The sequence below is a fragment of the Lynx rufus genome, unplaced genomic scaffold (genome assembly GCF_022079265.1).
Source record: "Lynx rufus isolate CCGP_SWC_20201006 ecotype Redwood Valley unplaced genomic scaffold, mLynRuf1.p SCAF_2, whole genome shotgun sequence".
NCBI lineage: Eukaryota > Metazoa > Chordata > Mammalia > Carnivora > Felidae > Lynx > Lynx rufus.
Genome location: NW_025814834.1, coordinates 202,538,829 through 202,562,881, shown reverse-complemented (window position 1 = coordinate 202,562,881; position 24,053 = coordinate 202,538,829). Strand labels below are relative to the sequence as shown.

General features: G+C 44.5%; 1 protein-coding gene across 2 annotated transcripts in view; it reads left to right on the top strand.

Annotated features, from left to right (window-relative positions):
- Positions 1–3: 3 nt before the first annotated feature.
- The window catches only part of ARID1A (AT-rich interaction domain 1A), a 70,876-nt gene continuing 46,826 nt past the window's right edge, over positions 4–24,053 (top strand). For both annotated transcript variants that reach the window (XM_047085822.1, XM_047085821.1), the window contains exon 1: positions 4–1,193. In XM_047085822.1, coding sequence (XP_046941778.1) covers positions 54–1,193 — 1,140 coding nt within the window. In that variant the 5' untranslated portion in view covers positions 4–53. The remainder of the gene's footprint in view (positions 1,194–24,053) is intronic.

Here is a 24,053-nt window from a genome sequence, read left to right as displayed (position 1 = left end):
GGGAGAAGACGAAGACAGGGCCGGGTCTCTCCGCGGACGAGACAGCGGGGATCATGGCCGCGCAGGTCGCCCCCGCCGCCGCCAGCAGCCTGGGCAACCCGCCGCCGCCGCCCTCGGAGCTGAAGAAAGCGGAGCAGCAGCAGCGGGAGGAGGCGGGGGGCGAGGCGGCGGCGGCGGCAGCGGCCGAGCGCGGGGAAATGAAGGCAGCCGCCGGGCAGGAAAGCGAGGGCCCCGCCGTGGGGCCGCCGCAGCCGCTGGGAAAGGAGCTGCAGGACGGGGCCGAGAGCAATGGGGGTGGCGGCGGCGGTGGAGCCGGCGCCGGCGGCGGGCCCGGCGCGGAGCCGGACCTGAAGAACTCGAACGGGAACGCGGGCCCTAGGCCCGCCCTGAACAATAACCTCACGGAGCCGCCCGGCGGCGGCGGCGGCGGCAGCAGCGATGGGGTGGGGGCGCCTCCTCACTCAGCCGCGGCCGCCCTGCCGCCCCCAGCCTACGGCTTCGGGCAACCCTACGGCCGGAGCCCGTCTGCCGTCGCCGCCGCGGCGGCCGCCGTCTTCCACCAACAACATGGCGGACAACAAAGCCCTGGCCTGGCAGCGCTGCAGAGCGGCGGCGGCGGCGGGGGCCTGGAGCCCTACGCGGGGCCCCAGCAGAACTCGCACGACCACGGCTTCCCCAACCACCAGTACAACTCCTACTACCCCAACCGCAGCGCCTACCCCCCGCCCCCCCAGGCCTACGCGCTGAGCTCCCCGAGAGGTGGCACTCCGGGCTCCGGCGCGGCGGCGGCCGCAGGCTCCAAGCCGCCTCCCTCCTCCAGCGCCTCCGCCTCCTCGTCGTCTTCGTCCTTCGCTCAGCAGCGCTTCGGGGCCATGGGGGGAGGCGGCCCCTCAGCGGCCGGCGGGGGAACCCCCCAGCCCACCGCCACCCCCACCCTCAACCAACTGCTCACGTCGCCCAGCTCGGCCCGGGGCTACCAGGGCTACCCCGGGGGCGACTACGGCGGCGGGCCCCAGGACGGGGGCGCCGGCAAGGGCCCGGCGGACATGGCCTCGCAGTGCTGGGGGGCTGCGGCGGCAGCAGCGGCGGCGGCAGCAGCCGCCTCGGGAGGGGCCCAACAAAGGAGCCACCACGCGCCCATGAGCCCCGGGAGCAGCGGCGGCGGGGGGCAGCCGCTCGCCCGGACCCCGCAGGTACACAGCTGAGTGGGGAGGGGGCTGGGGCGAGCGGGGTCCTGGGAGTGGGTGGCGGCTGCGGGGAGCAGGCCACAGCCTTGGGATACCCCCAGTCCGGGGCCCCCACTGCTGGGGAGCTGCCATTGTCTGGCTCTTCTCTTAAAATGGCTGCCTGTCTGCCTTCCTCTCCTTCCCTCCTTCAGCCTTTGTGTGGGGCTTTCCCTGAGGTGTTTGCTCCCCTTCTCCCTCCCTCCTGGTCCCCTCGAACTCCGGGGGTCTTCAAGGGGGTGTGGGGCAGAATGTGCGGGGAAGGGCCTGGCCGGGGTTGAGGGGGGTGCTGGGGGCTCAGGCTAGGGGTGTGCGGTGTTAGGAGCTCGGGAGTGGAGTGAACAATTCTTTGCTCACCTGCCGCTCCTCTCTGCCCGCCCTCCTGTCTTTCTCTAGGCCGTTCCCCATCTGTGCGTTCAAGGAGGGGCCCCTCGGGTTCGGGGGTACCTCGAGGGAGGGCAGGGGCCTGCTTGGGGGCAGCTAGAGGCCGGCTGCGGTTCACCCAGGGCAGCCTGGGCCATCTCCTGTCTTAGTCTCCGTCGGCCCAGTGGCCTGGGCTTCTCCCTGGAAGTGCTGGTAAACAGCTGAGTGATTGGAGTAGTAAGTGCAGATTGCTTTGGTTTGGGATTTGAATTATGGAGGTAAAATCCTTCTGTCAAAGCCAGGAGACAGTTGGTCTTAGGTTGACATCCTATCTGTGATCTGATTGGCTCCCCATCTCCTGCTCTTGGCCATTTATAATTGCCTCTGATGTAATGGTACAACAATCCTGATGAGCTCATAAACTTTTACACTCTGCTTTTCTGCCAGTGATAACCCAAACCATCGCTGCCACTATCTGCCTTTTATTCCAGAGCTGAAATTGGCTGTGACCTTGAGGAGGGAGGTTTAAGCAGCAATACTGTATCAGCAGGAGCAGAGCCCCAGACAGGCTGCCCTTGTTACATTGTGCCGAAACAAAAGAGGAGGCAGTGGCATTTTGCTTGTACCTTGGATTTATTTTGCTTGTTATGTTTTATGCAGCCTGAAATAGATTCTGTGTTGTCAGAACAGTAGCTGAGTTTTTCTCTACAATGGGTTTGCTGTTTGTTTTGGTTTTGTGACTTTCCTGATGGTATAAATGACTTCTTTGATGGCTCTGAAGATGCATTTGTCTTGAGTAATTTTGACCCTGTTCGCTTTGCAGAATTGGAATTATTTTACTGGGGTTTTTATCGAGTGACAAATGTGGGATCTTTATGGGAGGGGGTAGGAGGAAAACTTTTATTTATTTATTTTGAGAACTGGAAGCTTTCTGAGAGAGAATTTCATATTAGGTTCAAGTGTTCTGTTTTAAGGACGACTGGCCTCATTCTTTGTTTACATGTTGAGTCTGGTTAACACTTTCTTTTGTTAATTGAACTTTGGGAGAGCAGCTCAATTTAAAGAGAAGCCGATGTCTTTCATGATCTTGTGAGGGACTTTCTCCTAAAGGCCTGGTTTGGTGAAATTTATCATTTGTTCCTGAGATATCAAAAAGGCTAGTTTTGTATTTTGTCATCTGTTATTTTAGAGCTTTGAAATAGAGGTCGACTGTTTTTTTCTTTGCATTTTAAGGTATGTTCCATTTCCCCCCCATCTTCCAAGATAATAAAGATACCACCTATAATGATACTTGATATTTGCTTAGAAATGACAACTTTAAGGTACATTTTTATGCATTCTGTTTTATTTTAATTTTGCTCTTCGTACCTCTTCATGTTCTGCCTTCAGTGCTTTTGTCAGGAGTCCTGTATCTTTTCAAAGAGGGGGGAAAGCTCCTTTCATGCCCCCCGCCCCAGCAGTATTCAGTTGTACCTTCCTGCTATGAGATTTTGTTCACTGATTAGTTGTGTTCCTTCCTCATTCTAGAACTGCTTTTCTCTTGTATTAAGGTAGGAGTTTTGAAAACAGTTGTGTTAAATGGCAGGTTTAGAGTGCTGTGCCTTGACTCCACATTGTCCATAATGTTCTGTGTTTGGGCAAGAAACTGGGAGAATTTTAAATTGAATCTCTAGTGTCTAGAGGATGAGCTTAGTCTTAGCAAAGAGAACATTCTCTTGTCTCTGGACAAGAGACACGCTACATCTCTTTTCCCTTGAGGGGAGGGGGGCTGAGTCATTTACCTTTTGTAAACTATTAGAGGAGTAAATTTGGGCTAAGTCAAGGTTCATTTAAAAGCAAAAATTAAAATTGAAAAATAATATTCAGGCAAACACTTTGTTTTTGGGGGGTATAAAACCAACTCTTGCCATATAGTGATTTTCAGTCATTAAACGAATATTTGAGCACTTCCTTTGTGCTGAGTACTATGCTGTGTGCTGAGTAAATGGTAGGAAAATAGATACAGTCCCTGTTTGGAAGTTTGTGCTGCCCTTGGGTGAATTTTCGGTTTCACTTTTAACATCACCATTCCTAGCACTTCATACAACATAGATTCCTGTTCAATTTCATTCCAGTTGCCCTGATGCCCAGAGAATGGGCTAGTGAGCATTCACTTGTGGAAGAGACAGTGCAACTTCCAGTTTTGTGGTAGTCTCTATGAGGGATGTAGGTGGGTAGATTTTGATAGGAATTTCTCTTTGCTACTTAAGGATAAACCTCTTATCAGACCATGATGCCTTATTCTTAAGCATTCTTAAATAATGGGGTCTTGCTCTGTCCCTTTCTTTCCCTAACTGAATCTTGGATTGAGACTGTTTTGCAGAGAATTGATTGACATAGCTAAGGTTGTAACGTTCTCATTTGACTCTGCCTTTATGAAATAAAGATTAGCTGAGTGTTTGTATTGTGGCTCTGTCTTTTTCACAGGAGCCGGAAGATCCCAGCAGGCAAACTTTCCCTTTAGGGCTTTCCATAAGTAATACTGTATCTCAAGGTGTTGAATCCTGCTACTGATGAGATACTTTTTAGTCACCTATGCACTTGAACCTCATGTAAAGCGTTTTATTGGGGATGCTTTTAGCTCTAGTACCTTGAGAGTAGTACCAGCTCATCAAAGTAAAAAATGAAATAGAATATGTAGTCTGGGATCAAGATGGATTTGATTGTAGAAGTTTGGCTGTTAGTTCTTGCTATGGAAATATCAGACGATATTTCCAACTCCTGGGAAACAAATACAGGCATCTTGGGCTTATTATGGGAATGCCTACTGGCAGAAATTCTGGGCTGGCTAAAATACAGGACTCTTGGAACTCTCTCAAGTAGGAGGGACCAGGAAAACCACACTGAGACGGCACTTCATTGTGAGGGCTTCATGTTTCTCTACTGTCCGTGAGGGAACTAGGGGTGATGGGGGTTGGGATGGTTGCAAGAGAAGAGAAAGCATCAGGACCAAGGTTGGCTTCTTTGTATTGGGCCCTGCAAGGACTTTTTAAGGTTCCTTCCTTTGTGTGTGACACAGAGCAACCAGTAACCATGACAAGTGGCACCTACTGTAATAAGATGTCTTGGATTGCATTAAACATTCATCTGTTGGATTGGCTCCTGTAGGGTGTGATGTCTGCAGTAGGCTTTAGCAATGAGGTTAGTGGACTTTTTTTTTTAATGTGGAAATAGGCTAACAAAGTAATGGTCAGGACCCTTTCCAATCCTCCCCCCCCCCCGCCCCTCTGCCGTTGTATTGATTGGTTTCAAATCCCAAAATTCTAGAAGCAACTGAAATGAACCAAGCAAATATATGGTTAAAATACGGTATTCAAAATAAATTGGCACTGAATAGTTCTTTCGTGCAAGTGAGCTGGGATACCTTGGTCTCTAACATGGAGTCCTAATTCCCATGGCTTTTATCTCTGGGTTTCTCCTTGTTTAGATTGGTCATTATCATTATTGATGCACACTGAGTTGTGTGTGACACAGTGGTGAGGAGTAAAGAGTGCAGGATTCAGGAGGAAGAGGCTTTGGTTCCACATGCAGATCTAGATTAAGCTGTGTGATTTGGGGCAAGCCACTGACCTTGGATTTATTTTCTCTTCATCAGTAAAGTGAAGTTGGTGGACTGTATGGCCTTCTTCCTCTGTGATGCTACGCATTGGGCTGTGCTTCCATACCTAACTTGTTATGAAGGCAATTTCTGCCTGTACATTGACCAGTAGGGGTCTTGAGACCATCTTTCTTCCCTTGGGCTCGAGGAACTCAAGGCTGTTTTCTCTTGAGGATTTACAGGAACAAGCTCTGAACAGTTGGGTACCACAATGGTCTGTGGCCCTTTACAGAAAAAGCCTTACCAGACTATTTTGTTTTGAAACTGTTTATGTTTGTCATTAGTCATTCCACCTGGCTGGTGGTTTTAAAACACTAAACATTAATTGAAAAATTGGGCAGACTTCATTAAAGCAAGTCTTGAAAAATAGTTGCCTCAAAATCTCTAAGAGGGGATTTTGGGAGTAGATTTGGGGTGGGGTAGGGAGTGGATAGTCATAACATTAACACTCTGCTTCTCTTGGGGGGATAGGAAGGTGGGGAGAGGTAGCATTAAGTTCTCCAGACTCTTCAGGTGTTTGGGCAGGTCTAGGTCTGGTTTGGGCAGTTGGTTGTAATCTGAGTGCCTGAACTTGCCCTGTAAGTTTTGCTGAGAGAGGAGCAAAAGTTCCTGAGACTGGAACGGAAAAGCTAAGCATTGCAGGGTCAATTTCATAGGCCTATTGCCTTTTCTCATACCCTTAGTTTTTTAAACTATGTGGTGTGTTTTGCAAGTGGTCCTGGAAATGCTATTCTTTCCCTTCTCCAGCACACCCGAATTTCCATTCTTTCTCCTCCTGGCTGGATAGTTTAGAAGTATAATTTAGGCATCTTAGAGGTATGCTAGAAGGAAGAAGCTTCCCTTTATAAAAGAGGAAAAAAGGGAGAGGAAAAGGTGTTTGATAATTCTCTGCTTGACACAGCAGCTCCTTCCTCTTCTGAAGGAACCAAATGTTTCAGAGCTTTGTGTAAATACTTGCTGAGCTGTCAATATGTACCCAGGAGGTTTCTGTAGTAAGATGTAAACGGCTCTATAGAATGTTTGACAGGCAAATTAATAAACAGTTTTCAAGCAAAGATAATGCTAGTCTGTTCTCATGTGGTGGAATAAAATAACTTTGGAGGAAAAGAAATGTGGATAGGGAAGAGGGTAGTACTGGAGGTGTGGAGGCATGGATGGAGGCTAGGAGAGATGATCTAAAAGAGACTGGAAGTGAAAAGACACTACGCTGGAAGAGAAGCCTCCATGGTCCTGGGTCTAGGCGTAGTTCAGGGCACATGGAGCCCCGTTCAAAATGGATTGCAGTTTCAGAGAGAAAATAAACAGAAGTCTGGAAAGAAGATCCTAAGTTTCAATAGTGAGGTAAGTGTGCTCCAAAAGCTTGGTTTATGAGACTTTGAGTTTTAAAGCCTTGTTCTTTTGGAAAGGTTTTGTAGTTTGGTGAGATGTTTCTAGGGTTGGGTTTGCATTTTTGGAATACCAGAAAGGAGAAAAAAAGATACTGCAACTTCAGCGTCATCCTCAGCCTCTGGCTGTGGCTCTCGGAATTATAAGCCCGCTTTAAGGGTTGGGTTTATTTGTATAGTTTTTACTGGACTTCTTCTGTGCATCATATATATATATCTTTATATATATATTTACATATATATTTACATATATATTTACATATATATGTAAGTGTGTGTATATATATAAATATATATATAAATATATAAATATAAATAAATATATATATATATATATATATATATACACACACACATATAAAGTTAATGCTCCCAAGTTCCTGGGTTAGTACAAAGTCCAAATGTTTGGGGACTCACTAAATCCTGCCTGAAGGGTTATATGGATAGATTCAATCTTTGTTTTTGAAATTGCCATTTTAGGATTAAAAACATTTCTGAGTTCCTTCAGTGAAACATTCTTTTTGTGGAGGAAGAAATATTTTAGAAGTATTTTAGCTGTGTGCCTGTGGTACTCTGGTTTGGTAGCCTTGTGAGATAACCAGATTTATCTTCTAAAAATCTCTTTTTAAACAAAATCCACTGACTCTGACACTGCTTTTCTTTACAAGAAGTGTTTTTAATGTTTATTTATTTTTGAGAGAAAGAGACAGAGTGTGAGTTGGGGAGGGGCAGAGAAGGAGGGAGACACAGAATCTGAAGCAGGCTCCAGGCTCTGAGCTGTTAGCACGGAGCCCGATGCGGGGCTTGAACCCACAAACCGTGAGATCATGACCTGAGCTGAAGTCGGACGCTTAATTGACTGAGTCACCCAGGTGCCCTAAGAAGTGTTTTTATAGACCAGAGTCCTGCAAGTGTCTTTTTGATTTAGCATAGCAGTAAGGAATATGAATGTCATTATGGCCCTGACCATAATTTTTAGGTTCTGCTGACTTACCAAAGGCTATCAGCTTGTTTTAAAACAAAATTCAAAAATTTGCGTTGACACAGACAGTGGTTGCCCAGGCCTTTGTCAGTGTGGTGGTAAGGATATTAGAACATGAGGCTCATTGCTGAGAGTATAATTTTTAGCTCAGGGGGATTTGGAGATTCAAATGGAAATAGGAAATAGCCCTATGTGAACACACCAGTTAGATATTAGGAAGGGACTTAAAAGAGACAGTATCTGCTTCAGAGGAATTTCGTTTTCTTGGTGAAGCATGCTTATGTGCATACATCTGGAAAACTTGCAAAGCAGGGTTTTGTAAATGGGTATAGACCAACCTAAGTGTATGGGCTGAAGGAATTCCAGAATAAGGAGCAATCAGAGTTGGGCAAGGTTAACCTGGGACAGCTTTTCAGAGGCAATGATTTGTGAAGCTTAATGTTCAAGAGGGGGAAAGTTAAAATATTAATTTGCCTTTTCATACCGCTACTCTCAGTTCCATGGGCTTTATAGAATCCAAACTACACAACCCTCCCCAGACCTGTACTTGTCTCATTCTAGTGACTTTGAGAATTTGGACTGTAACTGTAAAATTCCGTGAGAGTGGTTCCAGGGTCTTAGTGGTTCTTGTGGTTATGTGGGGCCTTTAGTACAACCTGCCAAGTTCTTGGCCAGTTCAGGGGCTCTTTTGTAGTAATTTCGGGTTTGGAAGGTTGTGTCACCTTCAGAGTTGTGTGCCCTGGACAACTCTGCAGTGACGGTGGTTTAACTTTGGTTGGAGAGCCTGTTTTTCTTCTTCTTCTTCTTTTTGGTAGAGTTAATTGAGTTTTTTTAAGCAAAACAAGAGTCGTGAAGTACCTGTCCAGACACTTAGGCTGCTGCTATTTCTGAAGAGTTGGGAGCTGTGCTGAAGCTGAGTTGCTTGGATGAGACCTTCTATTGAGGGTTGATGGGTGGATAAGCCTGCATGTACACAGTTTGCCCATCTGTTCACAGAAATGGCCTTTCATATTGTTTTTGATTAGGTTGGCTGTGGCCAAGAAGCTCATAAATGGTGCAAACACATGCTTATTCCTTATGGGAGCCTCTGCAATGTAGTGATTTTGGTTTCTCTTTACCTGCTGATCCATGTGTGATTGGAACACACATGATTTCTGGCACTTTTCAAGGACTGTAAGTGGATGCTTTAACAGCTGAAAATGCATAGAGAGTCCAGTGCCAGGCTGCTACAGGGCTTTCACCTGGAAGAGAAGGATAGGTTACACTGTTCCAGAATACAAGTACGGAGTGGAGTCTTAAATACAGATTCTAGTTTAGAAAATACTCTGGCATTTGGCAAAGCAAATTTCCAGTAACTCAGAATTAGGGCGCAGTGGTTCATCTGCCATGGATAGCTGGTGAGTAGGGGCTTGAGATGAACTCCTTAGTCTAAGTTTTAGAGGAATCCAAGTTAGGGTGAATGTGGAGTTAACTATCTTGAGTATTCTTCCCTGAAATTGTGCCCCCCCCACCGCCATTCAAATGGATGGAATTAGTTTTTGTTGAATGTAAAAGGACATCTGAGTGAACTTTCATTTGTTTTTGTTAGTCATTTATGCATACTAGAAGATAGTCTTGGGACAAGTTGAGTCTTTATTTACCAGTGGCTTCTGCATTTTCTAAGGGTGTACTGCAATGAGCAGTCTAATGCCAAGAATGCATTCCAACATGCTGCAGAGTAGGAAATTTGATCCCTAAAATGTTGACTTAGTGTTGGTTATGGTACATATTAGAAATCACCCAGTAATCCAGGACAGATTTTTGTCGCCCTCCAGGAAGTTAATGTTGATATGAAATACTAAGGAGCTTGGGGCACTGGGGCTATGGGCTCTGCAGGCCCAGAGTGCTGCTTAAATTGCCACCCATATGAAGAGGAAATGTGCCATGTGCTTTTTTTCCTCTTCTACATTTGGGCTTCCTTATGGCTTCGTTGCTTCTGGGTTCCCAAGTCTGCAATGTTAGATATTAGACTTCCTCCTCCCTTGGCACGGGCACATTTATGATTTTCTGTGGCTCATCACCAGCAGCCAAGATTTTTGTATGCTTTTTCCCTCTTAAACTTGTTAGCTTTCAGCTTGCTTGTTTATAGACATCTCTGTTAAAAGGAACTCCCTGCTCAAGATCTAGCACCAGCATGACTGCAGCAGGGGAGTTTAGGGGTTGGTGTGATACCAGTCATTTAAAAACCCATTTGCCGTGTACTTTGTGTTTTTTATTTTGCCTCCTGTTTCCCTTGAGGTCACAACTTGCTTGCTGGGCATGAGTGCATCTGGGTCCAGCTGTTTACTCTCAACTGACTTATGCCGGTGTACTTTAAGAAAAGTGTGAGTTCAGCCACGTGGTAGATGATTGAAGTGCATGGCCGCTTCCTTTTAGAGGAAACAAGTGTGTCTTCGGCCTCTTCTTGCACAGTGATTTCCCCCTCTCTCTGGGTGGACCTTATTATGGCTTTCTCTTGTCCTTAGCGAACAAGTCACCTAATGCTGGGAATTAATTGCTGTTTCTTGCTGTGTCTTGCCAGGTGCATACAGATGGCTTTCTCTCTTTTTTCCTCTGTTACGAAGGTGGTGGAGTTCTTGGGCTGGTCCAACAGTGGTAGACTTCTAACTATTTATCTTTTAGGAATCTGATTGCCAAAGGTAATTCTATTATAAAGGACTGAGGGAACGATTCTATAGGTAGTTTATCCGTAACTGTGTCCTGGGCCACAGATAGGCTGAAAGCCTCACTGAGATCCAAATTTTCAAATGATGGCATGTTGAGGGTGAGTATTAATGATAGTAACCATGCATTTGAGCACTTAGAATGCGCAAGCTCTATGCTGGGTCTCTCCATGAATTTACTGATTTAATTTTCAAAACCATGAGAGGTGGGTTTCTGTTGTTACTCCTCCTACTTTACACATGAGGAAACAGTAAAAATGAGAAATTTGCCCTAGGGCAATATGCTAGTAAAAGGTAGAGTTCTGATATGAATCAAGGTTTGTCTGATTCTCTAGAGTTGTAACGTAAAATACTAAATTTGCTTCTCTAAAATAAATGTTTTAAGCACTAAGGCTTATTGGGACATTATTTTTGCAATGGCCCAGACCTCTTATATGGGGTGAAAGACTGAAAAGTTACAATTTTACATTATGCCTAGATTTCTGTCCATTTAGAATTTAAGTTTCTGATGAGTGGCCATGTGATCCCAGTGTAAGAGTTGGCAGCATTTGGTCCTCAGGCCACTTTCTTTTCGGGAGGGGTCTTTGAAAGTGTTGGCAGGCTGGGGGGGGGGGTGGGTGGTGGATTGAGGCTCAAAAATAGACTCCTTCACTTTGATCTAAGTGAGAGTAACTTGCATTACAAAAATATTTGCAGAGTGATTTTACTTTCTATGACTTGGAGCACTTGCAGGAGAGGCAAAGATTATTGTCTTAATTTCCACTTGGGGAAAGTGAACACAAAGATTAAGTGCCTCACACAGAGTTTTCTAATAGAGTCAGCTCTAAAACCAAGGTTTAAAGTTCCCTTAGGCTGTGTGACTTTAGGCAAGTCACTTCTCTGAATCTGTATCCTCAACTGTGTAATGAGGAAAAGTATCTACCTTGCAGGCTTCAATAAATATTAATGAGATATGTGAAAATACTATTATCAAATAAAATTTGAACATGACTCCTGGTTGGTAGAGACCCCTGCTTGAGAGGGGGATAGTATTGGTGGTTAAAGACTGTTGTTGATCTTCACTGAATTAAAAGCTAGTTGGTTAAGTGTCTGACTCTTGATTTCGGCTCAGGTCCATGATCTCACAGTTGGGGAGATTAAGCCCCATGTAGGGCTCTGTTCTGACAGCATGGAGCCTGCTTGCGATTCTCTCTCCCCCTCTTTCTCTGCCCTTTTCTCCCTCTCCCTCTCAAAATAAATAAACTGAAAAAAAAAAAAAAGCTATCCCATAGTTTTTAGCTGCATCTAAGTTATATTAATACTTAAAAGAAAAAACCAACAAATTTTATTAAGTACCTGTTGTCAGTTTGAGAGACAGATTTGTGCAGTGGTTCTCCAGGGGATGGGGAGTGGGGGGGGGTCCCTAACCATTAGCCTCAGCATTACCTGGGCCCTGTTTAGAAATGCAAATACTCATCTAGACCTACTGAATCCAAAACTTTAGCATTGTTTTAACAAACCCTCCAGGCCATTGTGATGCAGGCCCAAGTTAGAACTACCGGATTTATGCATCTATGCTCAACTGGGCTAGAGTCCATCAGAATGACCTGAGGGGCTTCTTCCAGATTACACCATAGGCTAATATTTCAGATGTATGTGTTTCTCCCAAGATGTGAAAGAGTTACTGGATACAGAAAAGGTTAAAAGTGCTTGGGGTTGGGGGAGAAGAAAGGAAATACTTTTGAGATGGATCTTCTATTATGCAATAATGATAAACTCTAGTGACAGAAAATGTCTGTTTTCTTTATAGGGCTTGGGGACTCCCTGCCTTCCATTTCTCTTTCTCTTAGCTCTTTGGTGACATGTAGCATGAGGATAATCTGAATCAGTGGTACTGGTTGTTTGATGAAGGTGGAAAAGATAATTTTAGGATGGTGACTTGTGGTCTCCAGGTATGACCAGCCAAGTAAATTGCTTAAGGAAGTGATTCTTGTAGATGCCAGTTTGGAAAGCTTTAATTGAACACCATGATGTCCCTTCTGCTTATGATGGCTTGTGATCTAAGAACAGGACCTTCAGTGATCTGCTGGTCTCTCAGGTCATCCTCAAAGACCTCCCTCCCTCCCTCTCTCACCTGAGCCCCAGTGGCTAGCCAGTTGTACTGTGATTTTTCCTTTCCTTGTGTCTCTTGTCTTAAAGTCCTAGCAAATAAACCCATTAAGTCAACTCCTGACAAATCGCCCATCTTTGAAGTAGATGATGTCTCTCTAAGGGGTGGGCATTTGAGCCAAGACCTGTCCCTAGTTGTATGTAATAAATAATGATTGTACTTGACTCAGAAATGGAAGTTAGAGAAATGGTCAGATAATAAACAGTAACCATGCAAAAGACCTAGTGGAGAACCCGTGTTCTGGTACACCTGTGCTTTCTGAAAACCTGATGTGGTTTCTGTATCGTCCCCAATACAAGCAAGTTTCCTTGTACCAGGCCTCTTTTCCTTCCTGCCTGAGGACTGAAGCTGAGATCACTGTGACCCGGCTGCAATGAAGGCTGAGGCTTTCAGGAGGCAGTATGCTGACAGTTTGATCTGGGATTTAACATTTGTATGCACAGACAAAAATTCCAGTAGGGAGTTTTATGTTCTTTGTGTGTGTGTTTGTGTGTTCTAAACTCATTTTGTTGTCCCTCTGCCTTATAGCTTTCTTTATTTTCTCTGTTCTTTTTTTTCCTCTTTTTCATTCTGTCCTCTGGTGTCTAACTCCGTTAGCAGAACACAGAGCACATGGAGGCCTCCGTAACTTTACCACACCAGAGCTGCTTAAATGTTTTTAAAAGTACTGGAGATGCAACTTATACCACTTTCAGATCAACATCATTTTAGTAAAAATTCCTGATATCTGTGTACCTCTGTTGGAGTTTCCTGGCTAACTAGCGGCAGCCAGTGCCTTTATCTAATAAACTAACAAACAGAAGTTTTCCTAAATGATCTCTGCCTCTTCTGCTCTCTTTTCCCACTTTATTGCCTTGGTCTGGAGACTGTTTCTTAGCCCTCCTTGATCTGTTTTTGGGGTTGTGTTGGGACATGACAGATTTGTAACATTTTTGTTTTTCTTTCTGGTCTGTGATTTGAATTCTCTGCTTTCCCAGCGCAGCTTTGAATCGGCTTCTTTAAAACCCCTGCATAAAACCTCAAGTGACCAATATGTGGTCTCATTATGGTATTTTGGTTTAAAATAAAATGAGATTGAGATAGCTGGGTTCATCCACCCAGACACATTCACCAAAAGGAAATTCTGTGTGCCTTGAATAAAAGTGTATGAGCCAAACACACTTGAGGGTAAGGGGGTGAGGAAGAGATAAATTTTAGCTAGATTTGCATAACTTAGCATGCCAAGTACACATCTCAATTTGATTATACTGGCCAGAGATAACAAATAAAGAGGAGAGACAAATAAGCTTCAGAAAAGACAGCTGGTAACATTGGTCTGGTCCAATGTATTTCTAGTATAAATGATGAAGCCAGGGTCTCCTATACACATTTGTGTGAACAGTGGTGTAGAGAGGGTTGGTACCAATGTACTTTTGGAGCTTTGAAAAGAACTGGACAATTTACGGGACTCTTGGCTTTTCATTCAGGGAATTGTTGACCTTAAAAAAGCCTGAGGATTTGGAGGCACTATAATCTTAGGAAGGTTGGCTGTCCCCTGGGCCATTCTTTAACTTACTTGATCGTGCCTGTTACAGTTCAGAGTGAACTTAGGGGGACCAGGTGAGAGACTGACATTTTTGGAAAGTGGTCCAAGGCAGCACTAGGAATTAAATAAACACAGTGGCATTGCTGCTACTTCTCAGTGTCTTTACTGAAATACAGGACTTGATTGGATTGATGACAAACGGAATCTCCGACTGCATGTAAATCAAGTTCCTACAGCTCAATGATGTGTCACAGACACCTTTTATAGTACAGAAGGAGAAATTTTGGCAGGATGTAGAACTGTGCACTTAGAGAAATTTAGGATCTTTTTATATAACCCATGCAAGACCAGTCCAAGTTTGGAGTTATAGATAAAATAAAAGGAGTGGGGAAAAGGAGAGCTTTTTAAAGAGAAAGCAGATGAGGCCTTAAAGTTTTATGACTAGGAGCAGTTTTTGCCTTTGCCTTTTTTTGTTTGTTTTTGAGCAGTTATCTGCAAAGCAGTTTAATATGGAAGAAGGAGGAGTATTTTAGAAACTAGGTCAGAAGTAGGTGTGATTTAGAAGTGTTATCTTTATTGAACTTTATTGAAAAGTTGCTGGGGTGGCTCAGTCGGCTGGGCTGACTCTTGATTTCGGCTCAAGACGTGATGTCACGGTTAGTGGAATCAAGCCCTGCATCAGGCTCTGTGCTGACAGCGTGGAGACTGCTTGGGGTTCTCTCTCTCCCTCTCTGCCCCTCTCCCGCTTGTGCGCACTCCCCCCCCCCAAATAAATAAATAAATAAAGATAAGTTGCTGTGTACCCTCCTGGGTGAATCTCTGTAAGGTTACATGACCCTTGCCTCTCTGTGTATTCCTTAAGTGTACCATATGACTTAATGATAAATGACAAATGAGCAGGGCAGAAAATGTCTAAAAAACTGCACCATTCAGTTGGGCTTGTGGTCCATCCACAAGGTCCTTTCCCTCCTAGAAACACCAAAGGGTGGTTTGTGGGAGGAAGTACCTTTTCCTGGTGTCAATCCATCCCACCTTATGTGGGTAGCAAGATCTGCCCATTGTTTTTAATTATTGGGCATTTACTGGGATGCAGTATCCCAGCCGATCTTTCTTGCACACCATCAAGATTTCCTAGACTTTGATCATATTCCCCGTTTCTCAGTTTTGGGGATAATACCATTTTTTTTGGCTCACTTAATTACCCAGTCCTGTTACTGACTTTGAAGCATACGATAGTTGGGACTTGCCAGTGTAATAAATCTTAATGGCAGAACTTTTTTTTGGAAAACCTGTGAGTGCCTACCTTCCTTTTGCCAATTGCTTACAGTAACTCAACAAATACTTCCCGAGCTTCTACAATGTATCAGTCACTGTGTTGTGAACATGGGATTCGTAATTTCTGCCTCCATGGAGTACTTTCTAGTGGGGAAAGATGTAAGTAAATAATCACAAATAACCATAATTAAATTGTAATAAGTGCACTGGAGGAGAAGTACCACATTCATTCAGTAAATTATCTTCCAACCATTTTTAAAAGTAAATTTCTATTTATGATTACCGTGGCTACTGGGTGACTTTGTAATGTTGGGCTCTTGGGATGGGTACTGGCCAGTTCTGATTCCCTTTCCCTTCACTGCTCCAGGGTCAAGTGTTACAGGAAATTCTCCATCTAAGATTGGACTTGTAATGGGCTAGAGTCCATTGTTTCTCATCGAGGCTCTTCTTTGTGTGGAGATGCATTGCAGGACATTTGGCATCCTGCTCCCCAGGTAATAAATGCCAGTAGCACCACAGAGTTGATATGATAACCAAAAAAAGGCACTTTGATACATTTATTTCCAAACACTTCTCAGGGATTTAGTACTGTCCTGGTTGAAAACTATTGGGCTTTATTTACTGTCAGGATTCTTGGGAGGAGCTACTGAACAAATTCCTTTGGGAGAACAGACTGAAAGTAGATGGAGCTTGAAAACTGGACTCCTCAATCCTTTTGATGTCTGACTTGTGTGTTCTTGATTCTTAAGCATTTACTTTGAAACTTTGCTTTCAACCCATTCTGCTCTTCCTCTTATTGAGGGTAGAGAGAGGGAAGTAATGTCTGTTGTATGTATAGTTTATGAACTGGTACTTTAACGAGCATTTCACATACCTAATCACTTCAGCTGTCTCATATCTTTGTTAGGTTTTAATCCCCGTTTTACAGATGGCTCTGGTGCCAAGGGAGGTGACTTGTCAAAGCCTATACTTTTTTCTCTGTTTTAAAAAGCATAACCTTAATTTATTTGATTGTTAGTTAACCTCTAATTGACCACTTTGGGTTTCTGGTCTGGAATGCATGGGGACCAGACCTTATGTGTTCTGGTTGCTAAGCTTTGTTTCTAGAAATTTGGGACTTGTGTAGGATGATAATAGCTAACATTTTGGGTGCTAGAGGATATAGCAGTCAATTAAACACACGTCCACCTCTAGTTCTTCTAGACACATACCCACCCACTAGCTTATATATTCTAGTCTAGGATATAAACATTAAGCAAGATAAATAGTAAACCATAGAGTGTTCTAGTGATACGTGCTCAGGAGAAAGATTTGTCATGGACCAGGTATAAGAGGTGTGCAGGATTGAAATTTTAGATGGGTTCACCAGGGAAGACCGGATTAAAGTGTTATTTGATGTGAAAGAGAGCTAGACTAATACCTGAAGAAAGAGTGCCTGGTGGAGAGATAGTGAGGCCAGAGCATATCCTGCTGGTTTGAGGAACAGTGTTTTGTTTTAATGTATCAACTCATTCATTCATTGCTGAGGGTGCTACTACTATTGTCTCTATTCTGTTGCAGAAACTGAGAGACAGAGAAGTTGAAGGCATTGCAGGGGCAGAGCTCTTAACCATTATGTGGGACTGGCCACCCAGGGCCAAAGCATTTCCTCTGCACAAACAAGGTTAGGAATTGCAAGGCCTCTAGAATTTCACTTTCTCTTCGACAGTTTTCCTACTTTTAAAGTAGGAAAGTTTGTTTTACACACAAATCTTTACCTTCCTGGAGCTTATATTCTAGTCTAGAATACAGATGGTGAACAAGATAAGTATATAGTACGTTAGTGATACGTGTTCAGGTGAACAAGATAATCCAGGGACCGGGTATAGGAATTTAGGAAAGCTTGGCTTTGACTGAGAATGCTGCTTATTTGGGAATCTGGGAATCTGAGGTGCATTCCTGATTGTTTCTCTGTTGGCCAGGCACTGCCCTCTTCAGACCCTTTCTTGGCTAAGGAAATTGGACATGTGCATCTGCGTTCTAGAGTCACGTGGTGCTAGAGATGGGAGGAGTTTGGGAAAGAGGGCATGTAGCCCAAATGCTCCTAGACTGGACGTGAGAATCTCCTGAGGAGATTCTTGGCCCTATCCCAGAGCTGCTGATTCAGAATCTGGAGGGCAGGATTCCATTGTGTTGCTGAGGAAGTTAAGGTACAACCCGGTTAGTGCCTTGCCCCTCCCCACCCCCAGCTCACCCCAGGGAGTCAGTCAGAGAACTGGGATGGGGACCCAGGTGTCCTCTCAGCTTAGTACTCCTCACCATGTTGTGCTGCTGCCTTACTCTTGAGATTAAAATACTGTATAGAAGGGGATGTTTAATTTTGTCAGATGGCATTTCAGTTCCTGTTTAATCATCTTCTTGAGGCCTTACTGTTTTTAGAGCCCTGGGATTGAAGCAGCACCTAAAGAGGAATTCTTTCTCAAGAAGTTGTATGGTTTCTAGTGTTTTGGGGCACCTGGGTGACACAGTCAGTTAAGTGTCCAACTCTTGATTTTGGCTCAGGTCATGATCCCAGCAGTCGTGGGATGGAGCCCCATGCATCGGGCTCCACAATGGGTGTGAAGCCTGTTTGGGATTCTCTTTCTCTCTCTCAAATTAAAAAAAAAAAAAAAAAGGAAGTTGTATGGTTTTCTCAGAGGCTTTTGTAAGTCGTTGGAAATGGGAGAGATTCGTTAGCTAAGTTTGGTCTTTCAAAAAAGTGATCTTTGTCATTTACAGAAGAGCATTTTCTGTGTGAAAGGTGGCTAATTGAAAGTGTTCTGGATGAGAAAGCCTTGATCATTTGTTAATAAGTTCATTAGTTTGGTGCTGTAGCTGCATTATTTGAAGGACTCTTTCTGGAACCCAGGAAGAAATAAAGAAAATACCAGCCACCTGGTTGTGGTTTTTCTGGCATGCCTCTTTTGGGTGGACAGCTGTGAGGTGGTTATTACAGTTGGCTCTCATAATCTGTTTGAGTTTTGCTAGATGATTCAGTGACTCTTACCCCTTTGGTCTCTCTTTTTTTTTCCTACCCTTAGTTAGCGTTCTCTGTTCATCTGATCTGGAAGGATGGAGCACAGTAGCCTGAATTTCTCTGAGCCAGGGAGAGAGGCACCTTGTTCTCTATCACTTTAGAGACAGGTATGGGTTGGAAGGTCAAGTCTGATGTCTGGTTGCAGCCCCTCTTAGGGGTTTGGTCAGGCTGGTGCTTCAAGTGATGTCTTTGAAATGAGTTCTTACTTAGTCTGCAAAGAGGAACATGCCCTAATCTTCTAGAATTGTTTCTGTAAACAGGGGCGCTTTGGTGGTTCAGTTGGTTGAGTGGCCAACTTCGGCTCAGGTCATGATCTCGCCGTTTGTGGGTTCCAGCCCTGCATCAGGCTCTGTGCTGACAGCTCAGGGCCTGGAGCCTGCTTCAGATTTTGTGTCCCCATCTCTCTGTGCCCCTCCCTTGCTCATGCTCTGTTTCTCTCTCTCAAAAATAAATAAACATTTTAAAAAATAGAATTGTTTCTGTAAACAGAATAGGGTTGATTTTCATTGAGTTTGGATTTTAAAAAAAATTGTTTTTAATGTTTATTTTTGAGACAGAGAGAGACAGAGCATGAACGAGGGAGAGGCAGAGAGAGAGGGAGACACAGAACCCGAAGGAGGGTCCAGGCTCTGAGCTGTCAGCATAGACCCCGACGCGGGGCTCGAACTCATGAACTGTGAGATCATGACCTGAGCCGAAGTCAAATGCTCAACCGACTGAGCCACCCAGGCGCCCCTGGGTTTTTAATTTATATTCAACTTGGATACTTGTGGAATTTGAAAAGATTTGGTTTTTAAACCTGTCTCTTCGGAGTGGTAGATGTTGGTAATTTCTCTCTCACCATAGGCAGATGACCAGTTTGTTTAGAATGTGAATGAACTAGAACTAGAATGAATTGTTTCCCATCTCTTGTAAAGTAGAAAATTTGGGGTATGATTGTGAGATTAAGAAGGATAATAAGAATCTTGGGCTGAGTGGGTTTGATTTCCGGGGTCAGGTGTTGGTATGTCTGATGAGATATTATTTTTCTTATCCCATCATCAACTTCAATTTAGCTTCAGAAAATCTTAATGACTCTGGTGAAGCCAATAGGAAGTTCAGGAATGTTTTATTGTCCTAGGTCACATAAACAGTAAGGAAACCTGTTTAAACGCAAACCCAAATGAAGGAAGTCTCTTTATTTTAGGAGGCAGAGTCTGGGGTAGAACTAAACAGATTTCTGGGCAGTTTCTCTTCAGTTGGAGTAAGGGTTTTTTAACAGTTTTCAAAGCCACGAAATACTGGAAGAGTAAGAAAAGGATGAGGCGGCTTTGGATACAGATGTGTGTGGCTGGGGAGGGGGACACCATGAGAATGACTTATTCTGGTTAACTAATGTGTACCAGGGTAAAAAGGGCGGTTCGTTTTAGGGGAGTCTATTCTGTCCACCCTAGGATCCCAGTGGAGCCACGTGGAGCTCGCGGGAAGCTGAAAGCGTTGGTTGGGAGAGTCCTTACCTTTTATATTTGTCCCCGCCTGGAATGCTCCTCAACAGGGGAGGGTCCCGAACGGGAACTGGATCAACAGCTGCCGCCTGTCCCTGTAATCACAGGAAGCTGAGGCCGGGTGCCTTTGTATGGGAGCTCCGCGGCCAGACAATAGTTTGTGCTGGCGGGGCCATGTGGCGAGTCACGTGACCCGGGGCTGTTTTCTGCCGGGGTCCTTACCCATCTGTTCTCTCTCGGCTCTTTCTGGGTTATCAGGCGCCAGTCCAAGTCCTCCCAGGCAGCCAGCTTCATGGCCAGAGATTACGAGCACTAACCTTCCTGGCAGGGGCGGTGTGGCTTCGCGTTTATGCAGATTAGCCATGTGTTTCTCACTTCAAGGCGTTCCACAGGAAAAGCCTTTTCCTGTGTTTGGCTCTCAGTGGGCGGTTCCCAGCTTACTGTACTGGGACTCGCGAGCAGCAGGCGTGCACGAGAGGGATCACAGTACACTGGCCCCCTCCCATTCCACCTCCAGTGCTACGTCACCACAACACAACCGCTCGCGCTCTCATACTGTTGGTGTCATTCATTCGGTGCCAAGATTGCTTTAAAAAATTCCCTTGGCCCCAGTTCAAACAGGAGTACAGCTGGGATGTGTTAGATTTTAGGCAGTCTGCCCTCAATTTGAGATGAGTTATAAATAGCAGTGCCGACTTCCTTAACTACCGCTCTCTGAGGTAAAATGCAGGTTAATTACTGTGGGAATCAATTAGGGGGTTCTTTCGGTTAAAGAGCCAGGGATGCTTTTTTTTTTATTGTTATTATTAAAAGTCATACAACAAATCTGGCCAGGAATGAATTGAAAACACAAGGAGTAAGGAATAATATTTAAATGTCCAAATTCCAGGGTATGGCACTAAGTTTATACTGGCCCCGTCTAGTTGGCATTTAGGATGACAGAACAAATGGGAGGCAAGACTTCTGCTTTCTGATGGACACCGTCTCCGCAGCCCCGGCCCATCCATCTCCCCTCTTGTTCTTGCCAGTCTTGGGATACCAATCTGGCTCCTTACGGTTGCTGCCTGGTCACGTCCTTTCTGTGCCTTTGGATTGAGACCAAAGCCTGGAGCTTTTCTCAGTTGGACTTTCATTTCAAGAACATTGAGTTTGTCTTTCTTGGTGTCACTGCAACATGGTGTGATACATTTTGGTGGATAGTATCTTTCTGCCTGGAAGTTTGACAGGAGGCAGGGGAGGGCGGGGGGCTTCTCTGCTCTCTTCTCTATCGGTCATGGTCAGAAGTTGGAGAATTTGAAGTCCAGTTTGTTGTATCCCAGCAACCCTGAGGATTGTTATGGCTTTCCTTGGGGTCAATAAGAAGTTGTAAGGGATCCCGTTAGCTCACTGGTCTGGAGGGGCATGTAATTCTTTCTGCTTAGGATAGGGGGACTCTATGCAAATGGACAGTCTACAACCTGCTAGAGGAAGGTCTAGCCTACTAGGCCTCCTTGGCTTTGATGCCCCTAAACTGTGTCTTTTGATGCATTTTATTTGACAGGCAGTTTGTCAGTAATCTGGAAAGCGATAAGTGGTGGATGGAGGTGGATTTTCTTTTCTTATGCCTCTTTCCCCCCTTTTTTAATTTTTATGTTTTTATGAATGCAGGAGAGTATATACAGCAAGAGGCCCGACTTCCCTGATCAAGGGGGCAGCATTTTCCTCTCAATTATGTGTCTTTGTGGCAGAGCCTTTGCTTTTGAAGTGTAATCACAGTAAAATCTACTCCTGTGGTTTCCCATTGAAAGGATTTCCTCTCCATCATTCCCAGAGTGGAATCTCTGGCTCTTTGCAGCCAGAATTTGGTGTTTCCCATCCCCTGCCTCTTTCTTGGTGTCTGCAGACTGCTGATACTGGCTTTTCTGTCTTGCATGTAGTAGGGATTTTTCTGGCCTGAGATTGCTCTTTTCCAATAAAACTGATTAGTGATGATTTAAAGCCCCTTTTCTGTTATGAGAGATTGGAAGATGGCATTTCATCTATAACTGCAAATCACAAATCTTTCACAATGGTTTTAAATGTCACAAGTATGAGTTAAGTCCCGACTTACCTCCCCTTTTGATATGAGCAAATGTTTAACTTGGACATGAGATCGGAGTAATCGGATTGTTTGAACTGAATATATTTTAGTTTGCTAAACTGAATATTCTGTTGCTTAGAACTCTTTGGTGAAGAGAGGAGGTCAGAAGTCTGATGTCCAGGAAAGGGAAATGTCTTAGTTTTATTTTTAGAATAAGAATTTCTTTGATTTGCATTTATTTTTGGGCTGCAAAGATTTCCTAAAGTTGATGGAGAGATCCTTGAAATGTTTATTAACTAGCCTCTGCTAAGTAGGTGTCCTCCGTTGGGGGTGCAGGACCCTAGATATGAGGGAGGAAAAGGTAACTAACTGGACTTTAGCCTTTTGTTTTTAAGGAGTGGGTTTGGGGATGCCTTTGCAATTTTGAAGACCTCTCTGGTGTAGGATGGCACATAAGATTCTTCTCAGAAGTATGCTTGTTTCCCCTTAGCTGTTTGTTCTACCCTGCCCTCTTTTTTCTTCCAGTTCAATCCACATTTTTTTTCTTCCCTCAAAGTCATAACCTGGTTTAGGGTATGCCCCTGACCCTATGGTTCGAGGGTTTGATCTGGACTTTCTCCCCATAGTATCCCCTGCCTACTTCTTACAGTAGGGCAGCCTGGCACAGTGAAATTATACTGCCCTAGCTCTGCACTTGGGGTCTGTGGTGGTGGGGCAGGGTGGGGGACGACTTTGAAGGTAAAACACCTGATCTCTGGCTTCCTACAACATAGTCTTGAGAGATGCAGTCAGTTAATCAGACAACTAAGTGCCATATCTTAGGATTCTGACTGAATTTGCCATAGGATGTTTAGAAACGTGACAGATCAGACTGTGCTGAAGAATGGGAAGTGGCTTCATGTTGAAGGGTTGGGTTTCTGCTAGTGGAATCCATTGTGGACAGGAGGGCAGGGCAGGGTACCATTGCATGGAGCTGGGCTTGTATCTATGTGGGGAATTTTGGGGTGAGAATGAAAAAATGTGTAGAACTGGAGCACATTGTGCAGGGCTTTGGAGCCAGGCAGAAGCACTATTTATCATTATTGATAATGGCTACTATTTATTGGGCATTTAAATAGCAGGCACTGTGTGTAGTGTGTTGTGTGCGTTTTAGATGAAAAAGTCACTGTTTAGATGGGCTTGTGTTCAAGGTCAGACAGTGGTAGAGTTAGGATTTGAACCCAAGTCTGTAGATGTACTACATTCTTTGCTCTTTCTATGTGATAGTGTCCAGGATGTAGACAGGGAGTTTGTAGCTATTGTTGGACAGGGAAAGATGAAAATGATTTGTGAGCATTGCTCTAGAACTGTGGAGTCCAATATGATAGTCACTAGCCACATGTGGTTACATGAATTTAATTAAGTAAATAAAAATAATCGAGTTCTTCAGTCACACTAGCTATATTTCAAGTACTTAATAGTCACCTGTCACAGAAAATTTGATCGGACAGTGTGTCTAGATCTCAGTAGTACACATTTGAATCATCCGAGGATCTTAAGGGGTGGAGAGGGTGGGTGGGCCCAAGCCCTTGCAGACTCTATAGTGCCTGCGTCTCTCCCTAGAGATTCCATTTGTGAAATTCACAGAAAATTCTGATCTGTAGCTCTGGTTGATAGCTGCTGCTCTAGAAGCTCCATAGTAACCATGGTAATGACTGCCCCTCTTGTGTTGTGGGGAGACCTGGACTGACAGAGATACCCAGAGTGGGCTGGTCTCCCTGTTCAGTAAATGTAGTCTCTTCACCTGGGAAGAGGGTGTCACCTGGGAGACACATGGAGAGCAGCTGCAGTTTGGGATGAGATGAGGATCTGGTCGTTCTATGTGGCATAACTTAGCTGCGTAAGGCCCTGAGCTCTGTATGGGGAGGACTGGTGGTGTTTTGGCTTCACTGCCAGGTGTATCTGGGGAAGACCACATGCCATTTATTACTCACTAGTCCAATTGTTGTTAAATCTGAATTTCCTAAAAAGCCCCAAAAGAATCTGTGTAGCTCCAAAATTAATGACTGAGAGCTTTCTTAGAGCTTCTGACACAGAGGCAGGACTTAAACAAAAATGGTTTATGTAGGATGATTGAAACAACACTTTAATAATGTTGACATGTAGTAGTAATTTGGGATACAGTTTTACTGTGATTCACTGTAGTTTAGAAACTTGAAGGGTGCTCCCATCATC